We start from the raw sequence: 23,108 nt of genomic DNA on the forward strand, positions 1-23,108 counted from the left end.
GGTACTTTTTTTGATATTTGTGGGCCAGTTCCTGTAACTTTTTTCACACCTCATGTAAGTTAAAAAGAAAGCATGTAAAAATTCCACTGACTTGTCCTTTGGTACTCAGTTGTTTATATGAATTTGTATTTAACAATATTTAATCAAGCAAACTGTCTTCTATTAACAATTTTGTAGAGTTAAAGCCCAGCATCAGCATAGCTAACAGGCGTAATAACTTTATATCACGTTCCCCTCTAAGCCCTTCAAATGCACAGTAATTATATTCAGTTCCACAACTCAGTTCTGTTTTGTTCCCTTGCACTTTTTTAGGAGACGTACATAGAAATCCAGACAGAGCATCTCCCTCAACTGCTGTTGCGGATGGTAGCAGCCCTGACCTGTCACCTGCAGGCCCTGGGCCTCGGCGAGCTCACCCACTGCCTCCGTCTGTGCTCCAAGATTCTCAGCAAGGTGCAACCTCCACTGGTCTCCCCTCTGGCCCTGCCATCTGGTCCTCAGACTCAGGGCCTCTCCAGCTCTATCGGCAAGCCATCAAACTCAGCAAGGGACAAAAACAGAGACACGGAGGACAAACAGGTGATTACAATGTCTCAAAATGTTTCAGGGGTGTAAAAGGGAGTTGGAGTTCCTGATCAAGGGAAAAAGATAATTATTGGAAAGTGTCGGGGTTAATGACAGTAAAGAGATTCAAAGTTAAAAATAAAGCACTAAAAAGAGAAGTCAGTGTTTTGCCAAGCTCTGACTTTGTTGATCATTTAGTTTAGTCTCTGATCCTTTAAAAAAACATAGACCCTGTTGCTGCCAAACACAAGGATCAAACCTTAATTTGACTGGCTTACCCTACAAGTTATTGGCCAAAAACTCGTCAGCTTAGGCTCTGATGGTGTGTCCTGGTCCATGAACAGGGCCTCTTGGTGCCTCCTGCCAGCCTTCTGGCCTGTGCTGTCTTTGGCTGGGTGGCCCTGCCATTCCACGCTCCCTTGACACAAGTCATTTGAAGATTATTCGGAACAAATGCTGCTTTCGGCTGTTGAGGTCCTTCTGGTCCCTGTCCAACAACCTGGTTGTTTTAAGTGTTTGTAAGCCTATTGAGCCATGATTTAAAGTTCAGTCAGTCCAGTGCTCAGAGCTGGAGAGGGCCATGACTGTTGAGAGAGCGAGAGAGAGAGAGACCCATGAGGGGCTTGAAAGAGGACAAGTAGAAAGGCAGAAGATGGTTCCCCAACAGCTGAGCCCGGCTCGCTTTTTCCTCTGAGGAAGTAGAGGAATAAACTAGCTCGCGATGCCTCTGGGGTTTGCCATATCCATCAGAGTGGAAACATTCTGCATACATCCATTGAATACTGTAACACCCCACCCCTACACCCACTCTGAGGGGCATATAGAGAACGTTCTAGCAAACATGCCATCTGAGTCCAAGCTCCATAATGTACACGCTATCTCACTCAAAATATATCCCAGGAAGCCTCGAGGCCCCCAAAGGTTGGCCGGAATAAAGAAATGTAAGAACTTCAGTCTGTCAGTCTCGCTGCAACAGGATGCTCCCTCAGATCAGGCCCAGCAGCTGTGTACGCAGCCTTACTATATAAAGACCAGTCTAGTCATAAACTTTATGTGTCTGCTGCAAGGCTACCACTATTTTAACTAATAGCTAAGCACATAGTGATTATTTACTGAACAGAGTGCATATTTCTTATGGACAAAGGCTGTAATTTTCTGCTCAAGTCACTATATGAACAATACACTGCACTTGATGGAAGTGTCTTTAGATCATATTATAGGTGGAGATTGAGTTACTTGAGCAGTGTTATATCAGTAATAAACCAAGTTATATCAGTAAGTTGCAAATGAGAAACGAATTCTGTAACTTGCAGCAAAAACTGCAACTTCAACAAATTTTGCCATATGGTGTCTTACCATTTTCTGCAATGTCTTCTGGAGTAAAAAAAAATGCTATTAGATAAATTTATGATGTCCTATTTTAAATGTAATTTCTAATTATAGTTCAAAGGGTCTGCTGTGACAGTGTCCATGATGATGCTTCAAAACATCTCTACACCCTTCATTCAGCTTAATACTTTTTTTTGGTTTTGTATAGAAAAAAAAATCATTAATAGGAAATCTGAGAGTTTTTCAGAAAATAATCCACTTACAGATGGATAATGTCTGCATTTTTGCCGATCTTTCTTCCTTTGTCTTTTTTTTTTTTTTTTTTTTTTTGACAGACTCTCCCTTCCACTCTGGAGGGCCCTGGCACTGAGGATGTCTTCGAGGATGTGGAAAACACTCCCAGCTGTCGCTCTGAGAGTGGCTTCACAGAGTTTGTCCAATACCAAGGAGACGTTCCTGAAGAGGCAGAGCACACCCCTCATTTGCACTCCACAGTCAGAACAGGCCGTCGCTCCTCAGGCCCGTGTCATTCTAAACCTCTGGACAAACCAGTCATGCAATGCTGCCTGGAGCACTTCCAGCAGTTTCTCTCCCGCCTCATCACCTTATACATTATCCCAGGGCAGGTGAACAAAGTTGAGGGTCACAGAGGCGAAGTGACACAATCAGGGCTCCTGGTTTCAGAGAGCTCCCAGAATGTTGATCATGCAGAGGTTTGCTCGGGCTCTGGGATGGTCCAAAAAGAGTGCATTGCTGCCTTCACGGCTGCCTGCCAACTCTTCCTTGAATGCTCCAGTTTCCCTGTCTACATCGCAGAGGGGAATCTCAAGTCTTCACCCAGACAGGAAGAACTGCTTGGTAGGTGCAGTCTATGTTAATAAATGCACTAATGGGTGCATACAGTTGTACATCATTGTAAATAAGAACAAGGAAAGTTTGTCGACACAAATTCATGTTAGTTAAGTCTTTAACATGTTTTCTGTCCCTGCTGCATCCATGCAGAGAGTGAGCAGGTCCGGCTCCCGCTGTGGCTCCAGACGCTGATGGATGCCTGTTGCCTGGCCAGTGACTTCAGCCTGCAATGTGTAGCCATATCCCTCCTCATGGACCTAGTTGGGCTTACCCAGTCTGTTGCCATGGTTACTGCTGAAAGTGTGGCATCTGGCGCCAGCTCCGAGTCCACCCAGCCCATGAGTCCAAGCCAGGGTCGAGTGGCTGTAGTCATCAGGCCGCCGCTCACTCAGGGAATCCTAAAGCACATTGCTGACAAGACAGACTTCTTCAAGGTAGAGATCTGGTTCCAGATTGCAGTGGAACTATTTGGCCTTTTTTTCTTTAATTTTTTTTAACCCCATTTAATGTTTTGCTCAGTCGGTGGCTCTGATTTTGTGGGACCAGCTGAGTGAGGGAACCCCTCAGCACCATCAGCGCAGTGTGGAACTTTTCTACCAGCTTCACAACCTCGTTCCTTCTTCCAGCATCTGCGAGGATGTCATCAGCCAGCAACTCATGCACAGGGACAAGGTCAGCATAGTGCTCACATTACCAGGCAAAAATCAGATAAAAGAAATCCATGCTGAAGCATGTTTCTGTTTCAGCAAATTCGTCTGGAGGCCCACGTTAAATTCTCTGTGCTGTGGCATTTAACGCGAGATTTGAACATCACCAAGTCTTCTCCGTTTAGTCGCACATTTGACAGGTACATGTGAAACTGCTGATCATATGGAAATTGTGCTGATGAAAGTATCCACCATTAGTAGATTTGATGACCCCTTTTTCTTAAATTCCTTTTCATTTTTCCTTTGTCTTACTGTTGTCTTTATCCCTCAGATCTCTCTTTATAATGCTGGACTGCCTGAGCTACTGGGATCCATGTACCAGTGCAGTTGGTCGGGCTTGGCTGAATCAGGTCCTTCAAAGACATGACATTGCCCGGGTCCTCGAACCACTCCTCCTCCTCTTGCTCCATCCCAAGACCCACCGAGTCTCCATTCAGAGGGTGCAGGCGCAGCGCCACTTAGCCCAAGTATTCCCTGAACCGCCTGAACGGGAGCCATCAGAACCCATTTACCACAGAGACTCTGGCTTCTCAGACAGTGAGCACTAACCTTTAACTGTCTTTTTGAACTTTGGCTTCACTTTGGTTCTTTATGTAAATTTTCCTTTTATCTCCTCCTTACTTTTCCTTAGACTTCAGTCAGATCCAGAGTGAGAGGGTTGGACAAGAGGATCTCCGAGGTTTGACAGTGGGTGACATGGAGCCATTCTGCCTGACTGTAAACCCATTGAGTGACAGCCTGTCCATAATGAGTCTGAGCAGTGAGAACTTGCATCTAGCTGGTGAATATCAGCCTGCTCACCAACAGGGGGAGCCTCAGAGTTCAGACTCCACTGGGTCTCATTCTTCTACAGTGGAAAATGGCAGCTTTGAGGAACCAGAGGGAGTCAAATGCATGATAAATGGCTCAGACCCACAACCTGGATCCTCAGATGACCCCTCTGAGGATTCTATAGAGGAAGTTGTGTCTTGTGTTTTAGGCGAACTCATCAACAGAGTTCTACAGCTAGTTGATGAGGGCTCTCTTGAAGTATCATATCCACCTGAAAACTGGCCCCAAACCGACACTGACAGCACCTCCTCGGATATATCCACTGGTACCCGCCTGGACTCTGGGCTTCCTCATTGTTCCAACCACCAGACTGTGCCGGAGATGTTGGCTGAAGGCACACTGGAATTTCTCACCATCGCACCAGCTGTTACATCAGTAGACGGACAGCACAAAGAGGGCATTACCCGCCATAGTTCCTCTCCTTCCATTGTCACTTTGCCAGACAGCTCCAACCCGGCCACCCCAGACCACACCCTTCAGGTGGATGACCCTCAGGCCCGCAAACGTAGCCATAGCAGCATCCAGCTTAGCCTTAAAGGGAAAATTATGGAGAAGCTGGCAGACAAGTCTCCAGGGGCAAAGCCAAAGATCAAGAAGACTAAGAGGAAGGAAGAGGAGAGACAGAGGAAGGCAAATCAAGCAGACAAACTGCGCCCGCCCAGTATTTTCTTTGGTGATAGTTTAGATCTAGAAAACTGGTACAGCTGCGGGGAAGGTGAGGTGTCGGAGATAGAGAGCGACACAGGCTCTCCCAGCGGGGGCTCTGGGATGACTGTTGGGGGTGTCAGCGTTACAGGACGCAGATCATCCTCTGCCCCACCTCGTTTTAACATCCACCCCCTCTACCAGCACGTCCTCCTCTACCTCCAGCTTTATGACTCTTCCCGGGCACTCCACGCCCTGTCAGCCATTGCAGCCATGCTTAGAGCTGCTCCCTCAGGGTTTGTGAGCGCCATCTCCACCACCAGCATCAACAACACCTACACCCCACAGCTGTCTTTGCTTCAAAACCTCCTAGCCCGTCACCGTGTTTCTGTCATGGGCAAAGACTTTTACTGCCCCATTTCCCAGGACTCCCACTCCCATTCATTCCGCAGTGCCATGTACCTGGAGATCATCATCTCACTCTGTCTCTACTTCCTAAGAAGTTATTACTCTGCTCATGTGCCTGCAGGCCCTCAGGACTTGGCAGGGAACCGGGCCATGCAGTTAACCAGTGTGGAGGTCTTAACTCTCCTTTTCAGCGAGCTAGCCAAAGTCACAGGTGGCTCAGCGAAGGGCTTTGCTAGTTTTATAAGCGATGTCCTCTCTAAGTGCAAAGTTCAGAAGGTGGTTCTACACTGCCTTCTCTCTTCCATATTCAGTGCTCAGAAATGGCACGAGCAGAGGGTGGCAGGGGTCAACATGGCCACAGTGGAAGAAGGTCTATCTGAGGACAGCATTATCAACCTGTCAGAAGACCAGATAGACAGCTGTAGTGCAGTCCAGGCCCAGCTGCTCAGACTGCTGCAGAGTCTTGTTGTGCTTGAGCACAGGGTCCTTCTGCCAGCTGATGAAGGAGCAGAACCTGTAGTAGGAGGGGTAGGAGGTGGAGGGACTGGAGGCAGTGCTGGAGCAGGGTTTGAGATATTGGGTGGGGAAGTGGAGCATGTCAACCCTCAGCAGCCAATGACATCACTGCAGTACCTCCACGGACAGCCTATCACAGCACAGGGTATGTTCCTTTGTTCGGTCATCAGGGCCTTGCATCAGCACCACGCGTGCAAGATGCACCCACAGTGGATCGGACTCATCACAGCCACACTACCCTACATGGGGAGAGTCCTAAGGAGGGTTGTGGCCTCGGTCACTCTGCAGCTCTGCAGGAACCTGGATAATCTTCTCCAGCAGTACCGCTATGAGACTGGGATCACTGACACCAGGTATTAATGTCTAGATGGATCTTGTTAACTATGTAACAGATCAGCGGTACAGTGCAGTAAAATGCCATGGCATGGCTTGGTCACCAGAGGGCAGCCTTGACCATCTTATGTAGTGATTCACTTGCAAGTAATTTTCTCTAAAATGCCTCTATAACTGTGTAAAATGTTATGCTTTTTTGTTCATTTGAAATATTTCATGTTTAAACTGCTTATTCTCCATGCTTTTTAGACCACAGTGGATGGCTCTCTGCATTCCTCCTGACCTGATTCTGACTTTGCTAGAGGGCGTGACAGCCATCATCCATTACTGCCTACTGGATCCCACCTCCCAGTACCACCAGGTGAGGGCATCATGCACCACATGATTGCAGCAGACTGCATTCTGATACCTCAGTGAATATTTCTAGGCCTTTACATAGACTCATTTACACAAAGCAATGCCTTATATTTTAAAATAGTGGTTTCCTTATTTGATACATTAGTGAGGATAATCATAATGAGGTTTTACACATTTTCTGTTTCATTGTCTAAAGCTTTGCAGTATACTAGCATTCAGTGTCTTGCTGTATGTTCTGCTGTTTAGTTACACGTGAGTGTTGATCAGAAGCACCTGGCTGAGGCTCGATCAGGCATCCTGTCCATCCTCCACACCATCATGTCTTCTGTCACCCTCCTTTGGAGTGTCCTCCACCAGGCTGATAACTCTGACAAGCCAGCTGCTGCCTCTGCTGCTTCCACATCTAATATCAACCTTGGCTCCACTAAGGTATATAAGTTGAAATGTATTCATGGTTGTCTAGTCAGTCTGGTCTCATAGTTAGACTGCTCAAATTGACTGAATTGGGTGAAAGGAGCCTCTAATATTAAGACTTTTAGAAGATTTTCATTAATAGATTTTATTTCAGATAACTTACCTTCAGAAGTGTTTTTTCTTTCACAGATGATCTGAAATGCCTTTGGCATCAGCACAGACACAGAGACCAAGTATCGACCAGAAACTTGAATAATGGAGTTTTATCTTGGTCTTGTTTTCCTTAGTTGTCTGACTACTCAAGAGCTGGCTCTATTGATTCTTGGTTTACCTGTTCAACTCATGTGGGAAAGAAGTAGAGCTGTTACAGTGATCTGATTATTTAGTATCTGGTTTGTCGACAGGTCTGGAGCAAGCACTGTAAGTTAATGTGATGATCTATCCTAGTGAAGTGATGCTGCTCTTAATAATTGGTTTAAATCGAAACAATGATTTGTAGGCATGAGCAAAGACGCAGTAAATTCTGCAAGTTGGGCCCAAATAAAGCCAGATAGCCTGTTAACCTTGTGTTGTTACCTAACCTGAAGAGTTGCTGCTTGGCTCTATAACTCATAAAGCAATACTAAAACAGAATCTCATTATTGGTGCTTAAGGATTTTCTTTCTGCCGTTATAGATAATTATTTGCCCCTTGCAGATAACATTTCATGTTTTTTTTTTACTGAGGTGGGATGGAAATGTAATTTCGCAGAGATATTGGGGTGAATCGTATCCTGCAATTGAAATAACTTGTAACTATTACAGGCCCCGAGTCCCTGATGGAGGAATAATTAGGACTAAATAACTTGGTTACTTTTGTAACCGACTTTACATATGCGAAGTGCAAGGCCCAGTTTAAATGTTCTTTAACAGTTTATTGTGTCACTTATATGCTCACTGTGGAAAGTTGCGTGTTATACATATTTGAATATGACATGTGAGCTTTTAGGGAAGTAAACTGTTTGCAGCTGTATCCTGGGGAAATCAGAGCTCTGCAAGATAGACTGAAATTATAGGATGTTGATGGTAGAAGTATGGTTAATGTTTGTGCATTGTTTCTGCAGAACCTCCGTCAGCAGATCCTAGAGCTGCTGGGTCCAATCTCCATGAATCATGGCGCTCATTTCATGGCAGCTATAGCCTACGTTTGGAATGAGAGGAAACAGGTCAAGACTCCAGTCAGAAATAAGGTATACACAATTAAAATGTGGACGATTGTCTCAATGCCTCCATTTGAAGCTATTTAAATAACACAAAATATTTTTCCTATTTGCTGTAGTAAATGACAAAGTGTGGTTATTTCTAAAAGCATGCTAAAGTTATATATTTTCACATTTGTTCTCTTTCTCTTAATAGGAGTGTTTAACCAGGGTCCAGTATGCCTCAATTTGATTACACTCTTGAAATCATTGCATTTCTTCCATTGAGTCTGAATGACTTTCTTTCAGGTGATTCCTGTAGCCAGTGAAGAGCAACTGCTGCTAGTTGAACTGGTTCGCTCTGTCAGCGCCATGCGCACTGAGACTGTTATGCAAACAGTCAAAGAGGTCCTGAAACAGCCGCCTGCTATTGCCAAGGACAAGGTTGGTGTTTTGGTGTTTGTTGCTCAAGCCAGTCTTTATCTGTTTTTGTCTTACTTCTAAATTTTGCATAACAATGCTAGGACAGGAATGTACTCATATGAATATCAAGAGAATCATTATGATTTATGTCAGTAAAAATGAAGAACTGTGGTAATTGTTGCCATGATTTTCTGCTTCAGAGGCTTTACGGTTTGTTTTAGAGGGGTGCTTTTTCATTTTGATCCCTTTTCTCATAGGATACCTTGAAATCTTTCAGTTAGAGTTCAGTCATTATAATAACTGTTTTTTTCTGCTTTCCAGAAGCACCTCTCTCTAGAGGTTTGCATGCTGCAGTTCTTCTATTCTTATGTCCAGAGGTGAGTACACAGCTTCTCACATAATTATATAATTAGACACCATATCTGTTGAATTCCGATATACATAGAATACACTCTTTCCTTGTGTGTATAATTACGACAACTAACCACTCTGAATTTATGATGTTGCCTCTTTCTGTGCTAGGATTCCTGTTTCCAGTTTGGTTGATAGCTGGCCATCTCTGTTGGCACTGCTGAAGGACTCTATACAGCTGGGCCTGCCCGCTCCAGGACAGTTTCTCATATTGGGGTACGTTTCTCTCCTGGGTGTTACAGTAGTCCAGTAAACATAAACTGAGTAAACAGTGGTATGATTCACTTTGCTTTGTCATTCTTTGTATAAAGCTGTTTTCTGTGTTTCTGTCCAGTTTAGCTCCAGAAGGCTTTTATTTTGAAATAGTTAAAGAAAGTCTTAATGCTATAAATTTAACAAGGCAAGTGGAACCAGTTATACTAAGCAAACAAGATACAGCTTACTCTGATAGAATCCTGCTTCAACAAAATGTCTCTTTTCTTTTGTAACTGGGGTAAATGAAGGTCTCTGTCAGGATTTTCCAAAATACAGTTTTTAATTTTAACTTATTTAATACCTTTGCTCCTTTGTTTTTCTTCTCCAGAGTTCTAAACGAGTTCATTTTGAAGAACCCTAATCTGGAGAGCAAGAAGGACCAGAGAGAGCTGCAGGTAGGTACTGCAGCCAGAACTGTTCTTTTGATTGTAGATAATAGTGTGACAAGTCCATGCTCTACAGACATGCTGGATTATAACGTGCTGGATACAATCAAATTAAGCACAACAAGAACACTGAGGGAATCAAAATCATTTGTATGTTCAGGACGTGACCCATAAAGTGGTGGAGGCCATTGGGACGGTTGCAGGCTCCTCGTTGGAGCAAACCACGTGGCTGAGGAGGAACCTGGAGGTGAAACCTTCTCCTCAGATCGTTGTGGATGGAACCAACCTGGAAGCTGATGTAGAAGGTGCGCTGCCTGAACTTTACGATCATACATGAAAAGGCTGTTGGCTATGTTGCTTGATAGTCACACTAAACATGCCTGGCCTTAACACCAACTACATTCTCTGCTTCTGCCATGGATGGTGGGTTTTTTTTTTAAAGATGATTTCGGTAATTCTGTGAATTCAGATAGCAGAGTCATAAATGTAGCTAACATTTTCGGGTTCAATCTGAATGCCAGACAATAATTCTTAACGTAACTCAGCTCAAGCAAAGCACTTATAAACTTGTGTTCACAGGAGCTAACATGTCTGAAAACATGTGAAATATGAATAGTTTTGGGGTGCTTCAGCGTGGATGTGTTATTATCTGTTGTGTAGCTGCTGCTAATGTTTGGTATGTGTGTTTTGTAGATTTAATGCTCACAGTGATGGAGGCCTCCAGCTTCACTCCATCAGTGTACAGTGTGCACGCCCTCACGCTATTGGCCGAGGTAAAACACCTGAGTGTCTGTGACTCAGTTCAGCCCTGTCTTTGTTTCTCAAGCCATCAGTCAGTGACTGTGCTGCTTCATTCCACTGTTCATCTTGATTATGCTTCAAGCTGCTCTCGCTCATATTTCTAGCTCATACTAGCTCTCCCAGCAATGTTTAGGCCTGTCGCTATCAAGCACCTCCCCACCCCCATGGTCCATCTGAACTTCTTAGAGCTGATTTATAACCACCTCTCAAACTCTTAAACCATTATTAATGAACCAATAAATTCATGTGCTGAGTTAAGTGTTATGCTTTGGAGGAGGTGGATAATTGAAATCGGTGGCCACCTCCAATGTTTTGGCTGTTTTAGCTCAGAGTGGAGCTCATTACGCAGATATTGCCCATGCTTCATGGGTGCAGTTTATAGATGGATGGATGCATATAAGGCAGTTCATCAAATATGTCCTGCACTGCAGTTTATGCATCTAGTAGCTGGTGAGTAGTGTGATGGTCATTTCTTATTTTTCACTCTTTGGATAAAAGTACCTAATGGCAGAAAGGATGTGACAAAATGTGGAATGTACATGACTTTTGTGAAAAACACATTTATTTAAGCAGAAATAAAGTTAAGTATGCAGTCAAATATGTATCATATCGGTAACATTTTTGATGTGTGATGTGGCTTGTAAATAAAGCAACCAAGAGTGGGGAAACTGTGTGAGAAAAGAGCGCTGTTTAGCATGCTACTGTGTCCAAAACCTTAATATGCACAAAGTAATGAATGAGAAACTTACTGTTTCAAGAAAAATATTAAGGTGTGCAAGCACTGGAAACTATGCCAGCATAAAAAACGCACAATGCAGTGGTTGGATGGTGTTCAAGGCAGCCAACTTCAAGGATGCTTCAGTTTAAGTCTCTTTGGTGTAATGTGGTTTTTACAACTTCTTTTGGAAGCATCAGTCAGCATTTAATTGAGCAGTCATTTTAACCTCTTAAGCCCCAACGCCCCCTGATAAGGGGGCAAAAAGCAGGAGATCAGGTATGCTTGGGGCTTAAGAGGTTAAAGCATTATCATAATTAACTTTAACTTCTGTACTCATCAGAACATGCATGTTATTTAAAAATGTTTGCTCACCTGGGTGGATCCCCCCCCCCCCCCCCCCCCCCGCAGTCTCTGTCTTATGGCTTTTTTTTTTTTTTTAACACTTGGTAGAACCTGGGACCATTTCGTGGCCTTTGCGTTTTTTAATTCCACGCCATTTCCACTGTGTTTAATGGAATATAGCCAAATTTTCAAACAGGTTTCTTTTTTTCATTTTATTTTAAAATTTCAGTCTGAGTTTCTTAAATGAGCTTAAATGGCTGAGCTAAAGGCATACATCCACTATCGAACCTCGTGGCCGATTTCTGTCCCTTTGAAACCCATTATAAACGCTATTTTTCATACCACCATTATTTTTACAACGGTTAATGTAATTGTCTCAGTTATGGTGCCATTTTGGAGTCCGGACCTTAAACTTGTAATTTTTTCATTTGTCCATCAGATGGCGCCCTTTTCTCATATTTCAAGCAATGAACGCACTTCAGCCAAAATTAAAGATTTTGAGCGTGTCGTTCTGCAACAAAAAGTGAAAGAATTGGTGTTGTGTGTCACTATCAGTGTTGAATAATGATGTTAGATAATAGTAACTGTGCTTTTTTAAAAATATAAAGGCCTTTATGTCTAAAAAAAGAAAAAAAGACACACAAACACACTTTTTCTTTCAAAAGTATTTTCTCTCAGACGGCCACACAGCAATGTAAACAAATTAAATAAAAGCAAGGACCAAAACCAAATTACTTAAATAAAATTAATTATTTTTTACCTTGAAATACAATTTTTTAAAACTGCTGCGGTTAAATCACCTATGACCCGGAAGTAGTTACTGACGGGAAGCCATTTGGTGCGTTTGTAAACAAGCCAGAGAGAGACACATGTGGGAGAGACGCGGTTTTTTTTCCTCTTTTTATTTATTCAACGGTCACAAATCGGTTAGCGACACAACCACCTGCAAATTGTGAGCGAAGCGGAGATCCGAGGGAACCGTCACGGTGGAATTTCGAAAAACTTACGGACAATGGCGAGGCTGGCCGCCGTTATCGGCGCGCACAGGTAGCCATTTGGTGGCTACCTGTGCGCTACCAAATCTTTGGGATAAACACCCTGATCGCAGTCGGGACTACGAAAAATGCTGATCTTTTCGTGAGAAGTTAAACGTAAGTATTGTTACATTATTATTACGGAAAATTATTAATTTTTAAATGTTACGATGGCCGTGAAGTCCTTCCGATGGGATTTCTTTGTTTACTATGGATGTAAACAAATAAAAATCCTCTAGTTTTATTGTGGATCCTCTTGTTTTATTGTCTACGCAGCAAATTACTTCTAAACGTTGGTGATAAGGCTGCGCTTGTGATCTTGGGCACACGACCCAGACCCCGGCCGTCCGGCTGCCCGTATCCCGTGTAGTCTCCACGGTGGCGGGCGCGCAGCGCGGGTCTGGCCGCTACTCAACGTGGCCGCATAACAGAGAAGCGCCATTCGTGGGTGAAGCATAAGGAACTTTTTAACACATTAAATTGCGTGTTGTACACTACGTGTTGAACTGTGCATGTGACAAAAAATAATCTTGAATCTTACTATTCACATGTGCTATGTCGTGCCAAATTAGCGCAGGTTTAGGCTGCGCGAAGAAGTGTCTTTGTTTCGCGAGAAGCAAAAAGAGTGAAAAATTAGTATCGTTACATTCAGTTTGGGGCTACGACAAAAAAAAAATGTTTTCACGTGGTGTCGGACGTGTTGTGCTGGGGACACTGACACCAAGACCCAGACCCCATCTCCTGGCAGCGGGCAATGGTGCTGCTCGTGACGCGCAAAGGTGCACCTAGTGGACCGCTGGAGGTGTTGCAACGTCCCGCGGACACACAACTTTCTCTGATTCCCAGTAACATAAATGTTCATGTTCATCCTTCTAAAATAAATGTTTTTCTGATTCAAAGTGATCTTGTATTGTTATTTAGACAATTTCTATTTTATTTTAGAACAAAACAAGGTAATAAGCATTTGGTGTATGCAAAAAATGATAAACCTGATATGGCACTATATGACATTTAGTGTGCTCCTGCACAAAAAATAATAATGGATCAAAATGAATGTTGGTGCCAATGTTTGGACCATCCAAAGGCCTAATTATAATAACAATCAAATATTACTTCAAATGTATTTTATGAAAAATATTTAAGTTTTTGGTTTTATTCTGTTAAAAAAAAAACCAGGGCGCTCATGTACCCAAACTGGTATTTAAAGGGTTAAAACAATGAAAATATAATTAAAACTTGATATGGATATTTTAAGCAGAAGTAGTTTTAAAAGACTGACTCATTTAAAGTGGAAAAAAATATTGATATAAAACCTTTTAGAGCACTTTTTGGGGCTGGACCATTTTTGGTCCCTAGGACCACGAAAGGATGGATTTTTTTAAAATGTGCTCCTGCACAAAAAATAATAATGGATCAAAATGAATGTTGGTGCTAATGTTTGGACCATCTAAAGGCCTAATTATAATAACAATCAAATATTACTTCAAATGCATTTTATGAAAAATATTTAAGTTTTTATTTTTTTTCTGTTAAAAAACAGGGTGCTCATGTACCCAAACTGGTATTTAAAGGGTTAAAACAATGAAAATATAATTAAAACTTGATATGGATATTTTAAGCAGAAGTAGTTTTAAAAGACTGACTCATTTAAAGTGGAAAAAAATATTGATATATAACCTTTTAGAGCACTTTTTGGGGCGGGACCATTTTTGGTCCCGAGGACCACGAAAGGATGGATTTTTTTTAAAATGTGCTCCTGCACAAAAAATAATAATGGATCAAAATGAATGTTGGTGCCAATCTTTGGACCATCTAAAGGCCTAATTATAATAACAATCAAATATTACTTCAAATGCATTTTATGAAAAATATTTAAGTTTTTATTTTTTTTCTGTTGAAAAACAGGGCGCTCATGTACCCAAACTGGTATTTAAAGGGTTAAAACAATGAAAATATAATTAAAACTTGATATGGATATTTTAAGCAGAAGTAGTTTTAAAAGACTGACTCATTTAAAGTGGAAAAAAATATTGATATATAACCTTTTAGAGCACTTTTTGGGGCGGGACCATTTTTGGTCCCGAGGACCACGAAAGGATGGATTTTTTTTAAAATGTGCTCCTGCACAAAAAATAATAATGGATCAAAATGAATGTTGGTGCCAATCTTTGGACCATCTAAAGGCCTAATTATAATAACAATCAAATATTACTTCAAATGCATTTTATGAAAAATATTTAAGTTTTTATTTTTTTTCTGTTGAAAAACAGGGCGCTCATGTACCCAAACTGGTATTTAAAGGGTTAAAACAATGAAAATATAATTAAAACTTGATATGGATATTTTAAGCAGAAGTAGTTTTAAAAGACTGACTCATTTAAAGTGGAAAAAAATATTGATATATAACCTTTTAGAGCACTTTTTGGGGCGGGACCATTTTTGGTCCCGAGGACCACGAAAGGATGGATTTTTTTTAAAATGTGCTCCTGCACAAAAAATAATAATTGATCAAAATGAATGTTGGTGCTAATGTTTGGACCATCTAAAGGCCTAATTATAATAACAATCAAATATTACTTTAAATGTATTTTATGGAAAATATAAATTTTTTTATTTTTTTCCCTGTTAAAAAACAGGGCGCTCATGTACCCAAACTGGTATTTAAAGGGTTAAAACAATGAAAATATAATTAAAACTTAATGTGGATATTTTAAGCAGAAGTAGTTTTAAAAGACTGACTAATTTAAAGTGGAAAAAAATATTGATATATAACATTTTTAAAGCACTTTTTGGGGCGGGACAATTTTTGGTCCCGAGGACAAACGAAAGGGTAGGACTTTGAAGTTCTACAGAGTGTTAATCTGCAACCAAACAACATAGGAAGCAGGTGTTGAGGCTCAGTGGCCGTAACTATCTGCTCTCTACTTTTGAAAAATGTTGCTTGGTTTCGTCCCATTTACTAAGATTTTGATGTAAACAACACAATGAATGTTGGTTGTATCCGCCAGGTGCTGGCTCATCTGTTGGACATGGTGTTCTACAGTGATGAGAAGGAGAAGGTGATTCCGCTGCTGGTTAATATCATGCACTACGTAGTTCCCTACCTCCGCAACCACAGGTGTGGATGAGCTTCTTTGTATTGTGTTCTGCTTTTGTCCTCATTGAGAAATAACACTATGTATTTTCTTCTTTTTAAAAAAAAAAAAAAAATTAGTAATGATAATCAATAATAAAACGCATTGAATGTCTGCATGGATGGTTCACATCCTGGTCATTCCTAATTTTTCTCTGTCAGCGCTCACAACGCCCCCAGCTACCGGGCTTGTATCCAACTGTTGAGCAGTCTAAGTGGGTATCAGTACACCCGGCGTGCCTGGAAGAAGGAGGCCTTCGACCTCTTCATGGACCACACCTTCTTCCAGATGGACTCCTCCTGCGTCAGCCAGTGAGTAGGAAGGAGAGGAAACTAACTGTGTGTGGGTGAAGACTTCTACAGCTGTAATGCAAGTTATTACAAGAGAGAAATGCACTTAAGAGATCACAATTGAAGGGGGATAGAATTATAAACAAAGACACTTCATCTACATAAGAGAGAGATTTTAAAGTAAAAGCTTCACTATGTTTTGGTTTTGCATGAAGATAATCTGTTGCCAAATATAACAGAGCTGTGCTTGTAGAAATTATTCCATAATTTCCTCCTTTTTGCAGCTGGAGAGCGATCATTGACCACTTGATGACTCATGACAAGACCACATTCAGAGACCTCATGAGTAAGCTAGTTTCCCTATTAGAATTTGGAGATGTATCACTGGGTGCAGTCACAGATCATTTATCAGACCACTCCCTCCACTTACTGACGGCTCAAAACATTCTAATATGTTACAGATATTAAAAGCTAAAAGACTGGCAGGAGAAGTAATAACACGTCACATTTGTGTGTGTGTGTGTGTTCCTGTTAGCTCGGGTGGCTGTAGCCCAGAGCAGTTCCCTGAGTCTGTTCACCAACAGAGATGCTGAGCTGGAGCAGAGGGCCATGCTGCTTAAACGTCTGGCCTTCACCATCTACAGCAGCGAAGTGGACCAGTATCAGAAATATCTGCCTGACATACAAGGTAACCACACACAGAAAACACCACTCTGAAGTTCCTTAATATTATCCGTCGCCTGAAAGCCCAGCTGAAGTTATTAGGTATTTTTTCTTCTAACGTGTGTGTCCACAGAGCGTCTCGTGGAGAGCTTGCGTCTGCCTCAGGTGCCCATCCTTCATGCTCAGGTGTTCCTGTTCTTCAGAGTGCTGCTGCTGCGCATGTCACCTCAGCACCTCACCTCTCTGTGGCCCACCATGATCACTGAGCTGGTTAGCAATACAGGCTACATAAAATCTGACCCCTGCTGCAGCTGTGCCTGTGTTTTACCCAAACTGACACACTCACGCATTTGTATGTTGCAGGTTCAGGTGTTTCTACTGATGGAGCAGGAGCTGACAGCAGATGAGGACATATCAAGGTATACAAAGTGTTGTTATAACAAACTGGTCTGTGGTGGTAAATGTACATCACAGACAACTCACTCCTGTCTTCCTGTTTGTTTGTTTTTTAAACAAAACCCTGTTCACCTGTAGGACATCCGGGCCATCTGTGGCTGGGCTAGAGACCACCTATTCTGGAGGGAACGGCTTCTCCACCTCCTACAACAGTCAACGCTGGCTCAACCTCTATCTCTCTGCCTGCAAGCTTCTGGATCTGGCCTTGGCGCTGCCTCCCGAGAGCCTGCCTCAGTTTCAGATGTCAGTACAGACACTAGCTTGCATGTCATCGTCAGGGAATCAATAACAGACATAATTTGTTTAGGTAGAAGTGTGTGCCTGTCTGTCAGTATTTGAGATGTGGAAGGGTACATTGTGATAATTGGTTATGTGAATTTCACTCCTTTAAAGCTGTTCTGAGTCATTCTGAGTATGTCACGCCTCATTACAGGTATCGCTGGGCCTTCATCCCAGAGGCTTCAGACGATTCGGGGTTGGAAGTGAGACGTCAGGGGACTCACCAGAGAGAGTTTAAGCCCTACATTGTCCGACTAGTGAAGCTGCTGAGGAAACGAGCCAAGGTATCTCATCTTCTCTTGTCTGCACAGGTTATTAAATAATGAAGATAAATGAGTGCCTTTTACAAAGAGGAAAGTGCTTTTTAAAAGAGCCTGTTTTGCAAATTGTAGTTTTTGTGGGTTGGCAGGTGAATTTTCAGCTTTAGTAAATTATTTGCCTCCTCCTCATAGAAAAACCCAGAGGAGGACTGCTCCACCCAAACCCTGTCCTGGGAGCCAGGTCACTTAATGCTGACCCTCTACGTGATCCGCAGTATGGAGCAGCTGCTGCCCTTCTTCAACTTGCTCAGCCAGGTGTTCAGCAGCAAGGCCAGCAGCCGCTCAGGCCCCGCCTATGCTCACAACCGCACAGATGCCTCTTTCCCCAGCCACAAGGAGGGCCACAAACTGGAGAGCCAGAAAGTGTTCTGGAGTCGAGCTCGACAAAACATCGAGGAGATGGTTGAAAAAGACTTTCTAGAGGGGCTCATCAAGACGTGAGGTCAAAACAAGGGGAGGGAGAGGGAACTAACACACAACTGATCAACACTAGTGAACCTCAACCTGTACATTAAAAAAACTATATGGGACTATAAACCTGGGGAGGAGTTTGTACATTCTTTTTTTTTTTGTATTTATAATGATTTTACTTTTAAAAGCTACTTTATTGATTTTAATTATTTGTATATATGGAGCAGCTTTGATGACTTTCAACATTTCATGTGAGTCCTTTAGGATAAAGTGAAAATGCTGTGCCATTCCATATCGATGTGACTTAATAAAGATTTCTAATGAGAAGTTTACATCAGCTATGTTTTTCTCTTTCTAAATATTAAGAAAGAACTTACACTACGCCCCTGCCATTCAGTCAAAGTCTCTTCAGTCTCTTCTCCATTCTCATCTGAGCAGGTGTAGACTGTGTATAAAAGATAGACAGCCACTACTGCATTGCCCGTTGGTTTCCACATTAGCTTTGTCGTCATGGGCATCTTGTTTTTCTGGAGCCAGCCATGACAACAGTTACTCAAAAAAGGTCGAGTACTAAGTTATCAGCTGATGCTAGAGAACATAGAAAAATGTGTGAGCGCAATACACAGACACACCTACCTGTGGTTTAGTGCTAAGTAACGGGGTAATAAAATACTAGAAAATGCCTAAAACCAAAACTGAAGCAAAGACTTCTCTACTGCACAGAAAGCCATTCTTGTCAGATAATTCCATTTAAGATGCAAAGCAGCAACACCACAAAGGCAATCAAGAGGTCAGTTTGTCTCTGAGATGACCGTATCAGTATGGACTTTAGATGGTACCCTTTTAAGTTCCTGTTGGTCAACTCCACCTACATTGAGTAGACACTCAGCAGGAGAGGAGCAAAACATATAAACATTGTCTGCAAGGGAGTCCTAACAACAGTATCCTGAGCAGCTACGTATGATATAGTGGCCTGTTAGAGTTTTACAAGATGGGCAGCAGAAGTAAACAGCTGACAGCTCTGGATTTCAACGTAGATCATAGATTAGGAGGGTGTTTGAAGATAAAGTCCATCTTGAGGTCAATTCAGAATCTGATGACTCTGAACCAAATGAGGAAACTGCTATTCATATCCCTTCAAGAAAGACAATCACATCATAAATAGTGAAATATAGTGGTCTTCATCCTCAACTATACATCAGGCAAAATTGTCTGCACGAAACATAATAAAGACAAGGAGCTGGATAAAATGCATTTACATGGATATACATGGTCCTCAACCTGGCTGGGGTTTATAGGTCAACAGTCAGTCTGTGGGATACAGGAGACTTCATATTTTCTCCAGAGTAGTCTGATTTGATAATTGAGAGATGAGCGCTGTCGGATGGGAGAGAGAAGGTCACAGCTGTTATTATACCCTATTAAAAATAAATATATTTAAAATACATTTCTAAGTGGCATGAAAAAGTATTGTGTTTTATATGTAGGTCTTTCCAATGTACATTAACACATTTTTATGTACATTTTTATGAAAAACGACTGATAGAACTGCATAATGCTGATCAGAAAATGTGATTGAGAGCACGACGCCAGAAGACTTCAGCACCATGGACAGGGCCGAATCCCCTGATTGGCTGCGCGTGGTTATATAAAATCGTGCTCCCTGAAGCTGCACGCTTCTTATGACCTTCGTAGTACGGAAGCAGCATGTCAGGCACCAAAACCCTGTAGAGTAGCTGTATTAACCCTTCACATCCTCACGCAGCAAGCCCAGTCGCCCACCTCCCCACCTCTCTCGCTTCTCCCTTGAGCTCTCGCGATAAAAGAGGCTGCAGTGGGGTTGGTAACACTGCGTCACCTGACTCCAAGGAGGGGGCAGGGCGTGTTGAGAAATATAAATAAAATAATAATTAAATAAACGGAAGGATGTAAGTCCACCGAAAGCACCGCTATCCAACGACCCGGTTTGAAGCGCGCATCCCCGGAGCTGACGGTGAGGAAGGCGCAGAGGAAGCGTAGGGCTGCAGAAGGAGAAGGAGAGAGAGAGAAAAACAAACAAACAGAGAAAAAAACGCTGCACTGGATGGTGTGGGATGAAGATGATGATGATGTTCCCCTGCACGCCCCGCTGATAATCAGGGACTGTCAGACTGGTTGTGGTGGTAAGGATTATCCAGGAGACAAGCGGAAGGAAGACAGGGAGGAGGGGAGGCAAGAGACAAGCATCATCCAGGGAGGACGGCATTGTGAGTGAGGCTGTCCGACCATAACGCGGAACAGTAAGAAATTCATTAAAAAACGGAGGGGAAAACACTGAATTAAAACCTGGATTAGCGTTTTACTTTTTTGCCCTCTCCTTTTTTCCCCTTTCCCCCCCTTTTTTTTTGCATATAGACTGTAGTTATCACCGGATACTGGAATTCAGGGAATAAAGTCAGTTCATGTTGTTCCAGAAACGCATGCAGATCCAGCAGATCTGAGTGGGAATACCAGCTCTCCGCTTGTTATGCAACTCAAATCAATTGCGGCTCTTTAGAAAGTGCCCTAATATTTCTTTTCCTGGAGCCTGTGTCTGTGTGGTGTTCTCGAGGGCGGCTGGGATTACTGAGGCTGCTCGCTCATTCCGGCGTGCGTGTGTGTGTGTGTGAGTAGGGGGGGTAGGACCATATTGGAGGCTTGCTGGTTGGACTCCGCGGAGAGAAGATGTCGGGGCAGACGCTGACGGACCGCATCGCCGCGGCTCAGTACAGCCTGACGGGATCCGAGGTGTGCCGAGCGGTGTGCAAAGCCACCACGCACGAACAGACAGCCCCGAAGAAGAAACACTTGGAGTGTGAGTACATCTACGTCTAAGTAACCCCTCCATCTATCCTTCTCATGCACAACTAGGCCTTGCACCAAAGCCATGATGGTTACCCCCCACCCCCACATCCGTTCCTCCAGTGTGTGTTAATATGCTTGGATGGGTTTCTAGTCATAGTATATACTCACGTGTATGAACACAAACACGTACTACCGAAAGACCACCAATAGGAACTGCTTTCAGTCTTAACTGACCAAGCCAAAGTTAATATATAATTACAGGGCCTCTCACCTGCTCACTGTGCATTAGTGTAGAGCCAGAATAGGGAAACCACAAAGTCTCCAACCAGATACTTAAAGATAAAAGTCCCTCTGATTGCATGCTATCTCTCCCTCCAATGCTGCTCTTATGCTAGTTACTGCATAATTAAAAGGCTAAAAGTAGTTTCAGTACTACTAAGCACACAGGTGGGGTTGTTGCCTGAGACCTTGTCCTCTATGGTAGCACTGAAAAAACTGCCAACATATTTATCACAGATTTCTTTTTTCATTTCTTGGTGCAGTTTCTTGATGTTTTTTATTGCATGAACAGGGTTGTCAAATGAAGGAGCAGGCGGTGCCAATTCAATTTTAAAAAAGGCTATTAGCTTTTTGGAAAGGGTGGAATGGGGCTGTATTTACTGATAACACACAATTTCAGGGACAGTCAATATCCCCAGTGGTCATCCATACATAAAGTAGATTGAGCTCTCCAATGACTCATGCGCAGAATAGATAATAGTGAACACAGCAAAGGTGGAGGTTTCAGTTAGAGTGTTTTTTTTTTCAGGATGCAAATGAATGACACAAGGCCTTTAAGTAGTTTTTGCCAATAAATATGCAAAAAACAGACCAAGCTTGTGCATTTGATCAGAACACATACATGTGAATAACACAGCCTTTTGCTTTTTCTGCACAATGATATAATACAGCTTGTATTAAGATATTCAACACACAAAATTAATTTGTCTATAATATAAACACCATCCATGCATCACATCTGGGAAACATAAAGACTTGGCATAAATAGAAATACATGGAATGTCCTCAGTCCTCTTCCTACACCAATGAAATCCGTGATCCCTGACTGGATTTTTATCCAAGGAACCTTTTGCCCTCAAAATGAACGATTTAGTGCATTTATTTGGTTTTGGAATAATTGGAAACATTAGGAAGTTATTGAAACAAGCTGGTGAGAGGTCAGTGAGTGCAAGTCACTGAATTGTTGAGCTTATAGGCATCTATATAGACAGAAACTATTGGAGGGAAAGTTACGGCCGGGATGGCCAATGTGTTTGAGGTGTGGACCCAAAAGCAGACATGTGAGAGAAAAACGAAGTTTAAAAAAAAGCAAGCCGTTTATTAAGGGTGATATTAAACAGAAAACAAGGCAAGGTGAGCTGGGGAAAAACTAAACTAAAACCTAAACTGGGATGAACTAAAACTAACATGAAAACTATGCCATGGTACATGAACATGAATCAGAACAGGTACATCCGAAAACTGTGACAAGAAACATGAACCTAAACCGAAGTATGAAAATAATACTGAGACCTGAAGTACATGACGCGAGACAAAGAGACGACCCAACAGAGGGGGATAGAGGACACAGAAGGGTAATGAGGGAAGTGGAAACACCTGGGGAAACACAGCTAACACAATGAACCTGACGCCACAGGGGAAGCAAAACTAAACACACCAAACATGGAAACACAGACTTTCAAAGTAAAACAGGAAACATGGAGAGACGTGAACTGGGACACACAAGCCTGATACAAGAGACAGAGAGTCGGAGTGAGAGAGGGAGAGGGACGAAGAGGAGAGAGACGCAAGGGGAACCTACCTAGACAAGGAGATAACATATGACAAACAGAAAAAGACTCATAAACAAGGAGACATGGACGATAACATAAACTAGACTAAACTTCAACTAAGATGAACTAATACAAAATAACCCAAAATACTCTGTCACAGACCCAGCCCCCTGACTGAGAAATTATTGTTTGTGTAATTTTAAACAGACAGAATCACCAGGGTTGGAAATACAGTGGTGAAATCATTGTTTGTCAGTGTCCAGTCATACATGCTCATGCCATTACGCTTCCTCCGCCGTGTTTGACAGATAATGTTGCTTTGGATCATGAGGTGTTTCTCTCTTTCGCAATACTTCTCCCATCATTCAGCTGTAAGTTCATCTTGGTTTCACCATCC

General features: G+C 42.5%; 2 protein-coding genes and 1 long non-coding RNA gene across 3 annotated transcripts in view; all 3 read left to right on the plus strand.

Moving 5' to 3' along the window:
* Positions 1–20,098, plus strand: part of dop1a (DOP1 leucine zipper like protein A) — a 33,984-nt gene extending 13,886 nt beyond the window's left edge. The window contains 25 exon segments of the mRNA XM_085176479.1: positions 313–579; positions 2,229–2,751; positions 2,896–3,179; positions 3,265–3,417; positions 3,492–3,592; positions 3,724–3,989; positions 4,084–6,205; positions 6,435–6,546; positions 6,789–6,971; positions 8,059–8,184; positions 8,443–8,577; positions 8,878–8,933; positions 9,079–9,183; positions 9,551–9,617; positions 9,769–9,913; positions 10,302–10,381; positions 15,512–15,621; positions 15,799–15,948; positions 16,212–16,273; positions 16,463–16,615; positions 16,724–16,860; positions 16,954–17,009; positions 17,125–17,289; positions 17,480–17,609; positions 17,778–20,098. Coding sequence (XP_085032605.1) covers positions 313–579; positions 2,229–2,751; positions 2,896–3,179; positions 3,265–3,417; positions 3,492–3,592; positions 3,724–3,989; positions 4,084–6,205; positions 6,435–6,546; positions 6,789–6,971; positions 8,059–8,184; positions 8,443–8,577; positions 8,878–8,933; positions 9,079–9,183; positions 9,551–9,617; positions 9,769–9,913; positions 10,302–10,381; positions 15,512–15,621; positions 15,799–15,948; positions 16,212–16,273; positions 16,463–16,615; positions 16,724–16,860; positions 16,954–17,009; positions 17,125–17,289; positions 17,480–17,609; positions 17,778–18,086 — 5,997 coding nt within the window. The 3' untranslated portion in view covers positions 18,087–20,098.
* LOC146507996 (uncharacterized) lies at positions 11,555–14,758 on the plus strand. Its single transcript, XR_014876704.1, has 2 exons — positions 11,555–12,620; positions 12,780–14,758. It is a non-coding gene; the product is annotated as an uncharacterized LOC146507996 (long non-coding RNA).
* A 554-nt stretch (positions 20,099–20,652) lies between the features above and the next one.
* Positions 20,653–23,108, plus strand: part of snap91a (synaptosome associated protein 91a) — a 70,658-nt gene continuing 68,202 nt past the window's right edge. Inside the window, 1 exon segment of the mRNA XM_085178113.1 lies at positions 20,653–20,889. Within this exon segment, the coding sequence (XP_085034239.1) occupies positions 20,760–20,889 (130 nt within the window). The 5' untranslated portion in view covers positions 20,653–20,759.

Source organism: Neolamprologus multifasciatus, chromosome 11, assembly GCF_963576455.1.
Source record: "Neolamprologus multifasciatus chromosome 11, fNeoMul1.2, whole genome shotgun sequence".
NCBI classification, from domain to species: domain Eukaryota; kingdom Metazoa; phylum Chordata; class Actinopteri; order Cichliformes; family Cichlidae; genus Neolamprologus; species Neolamprologus multifasciatus.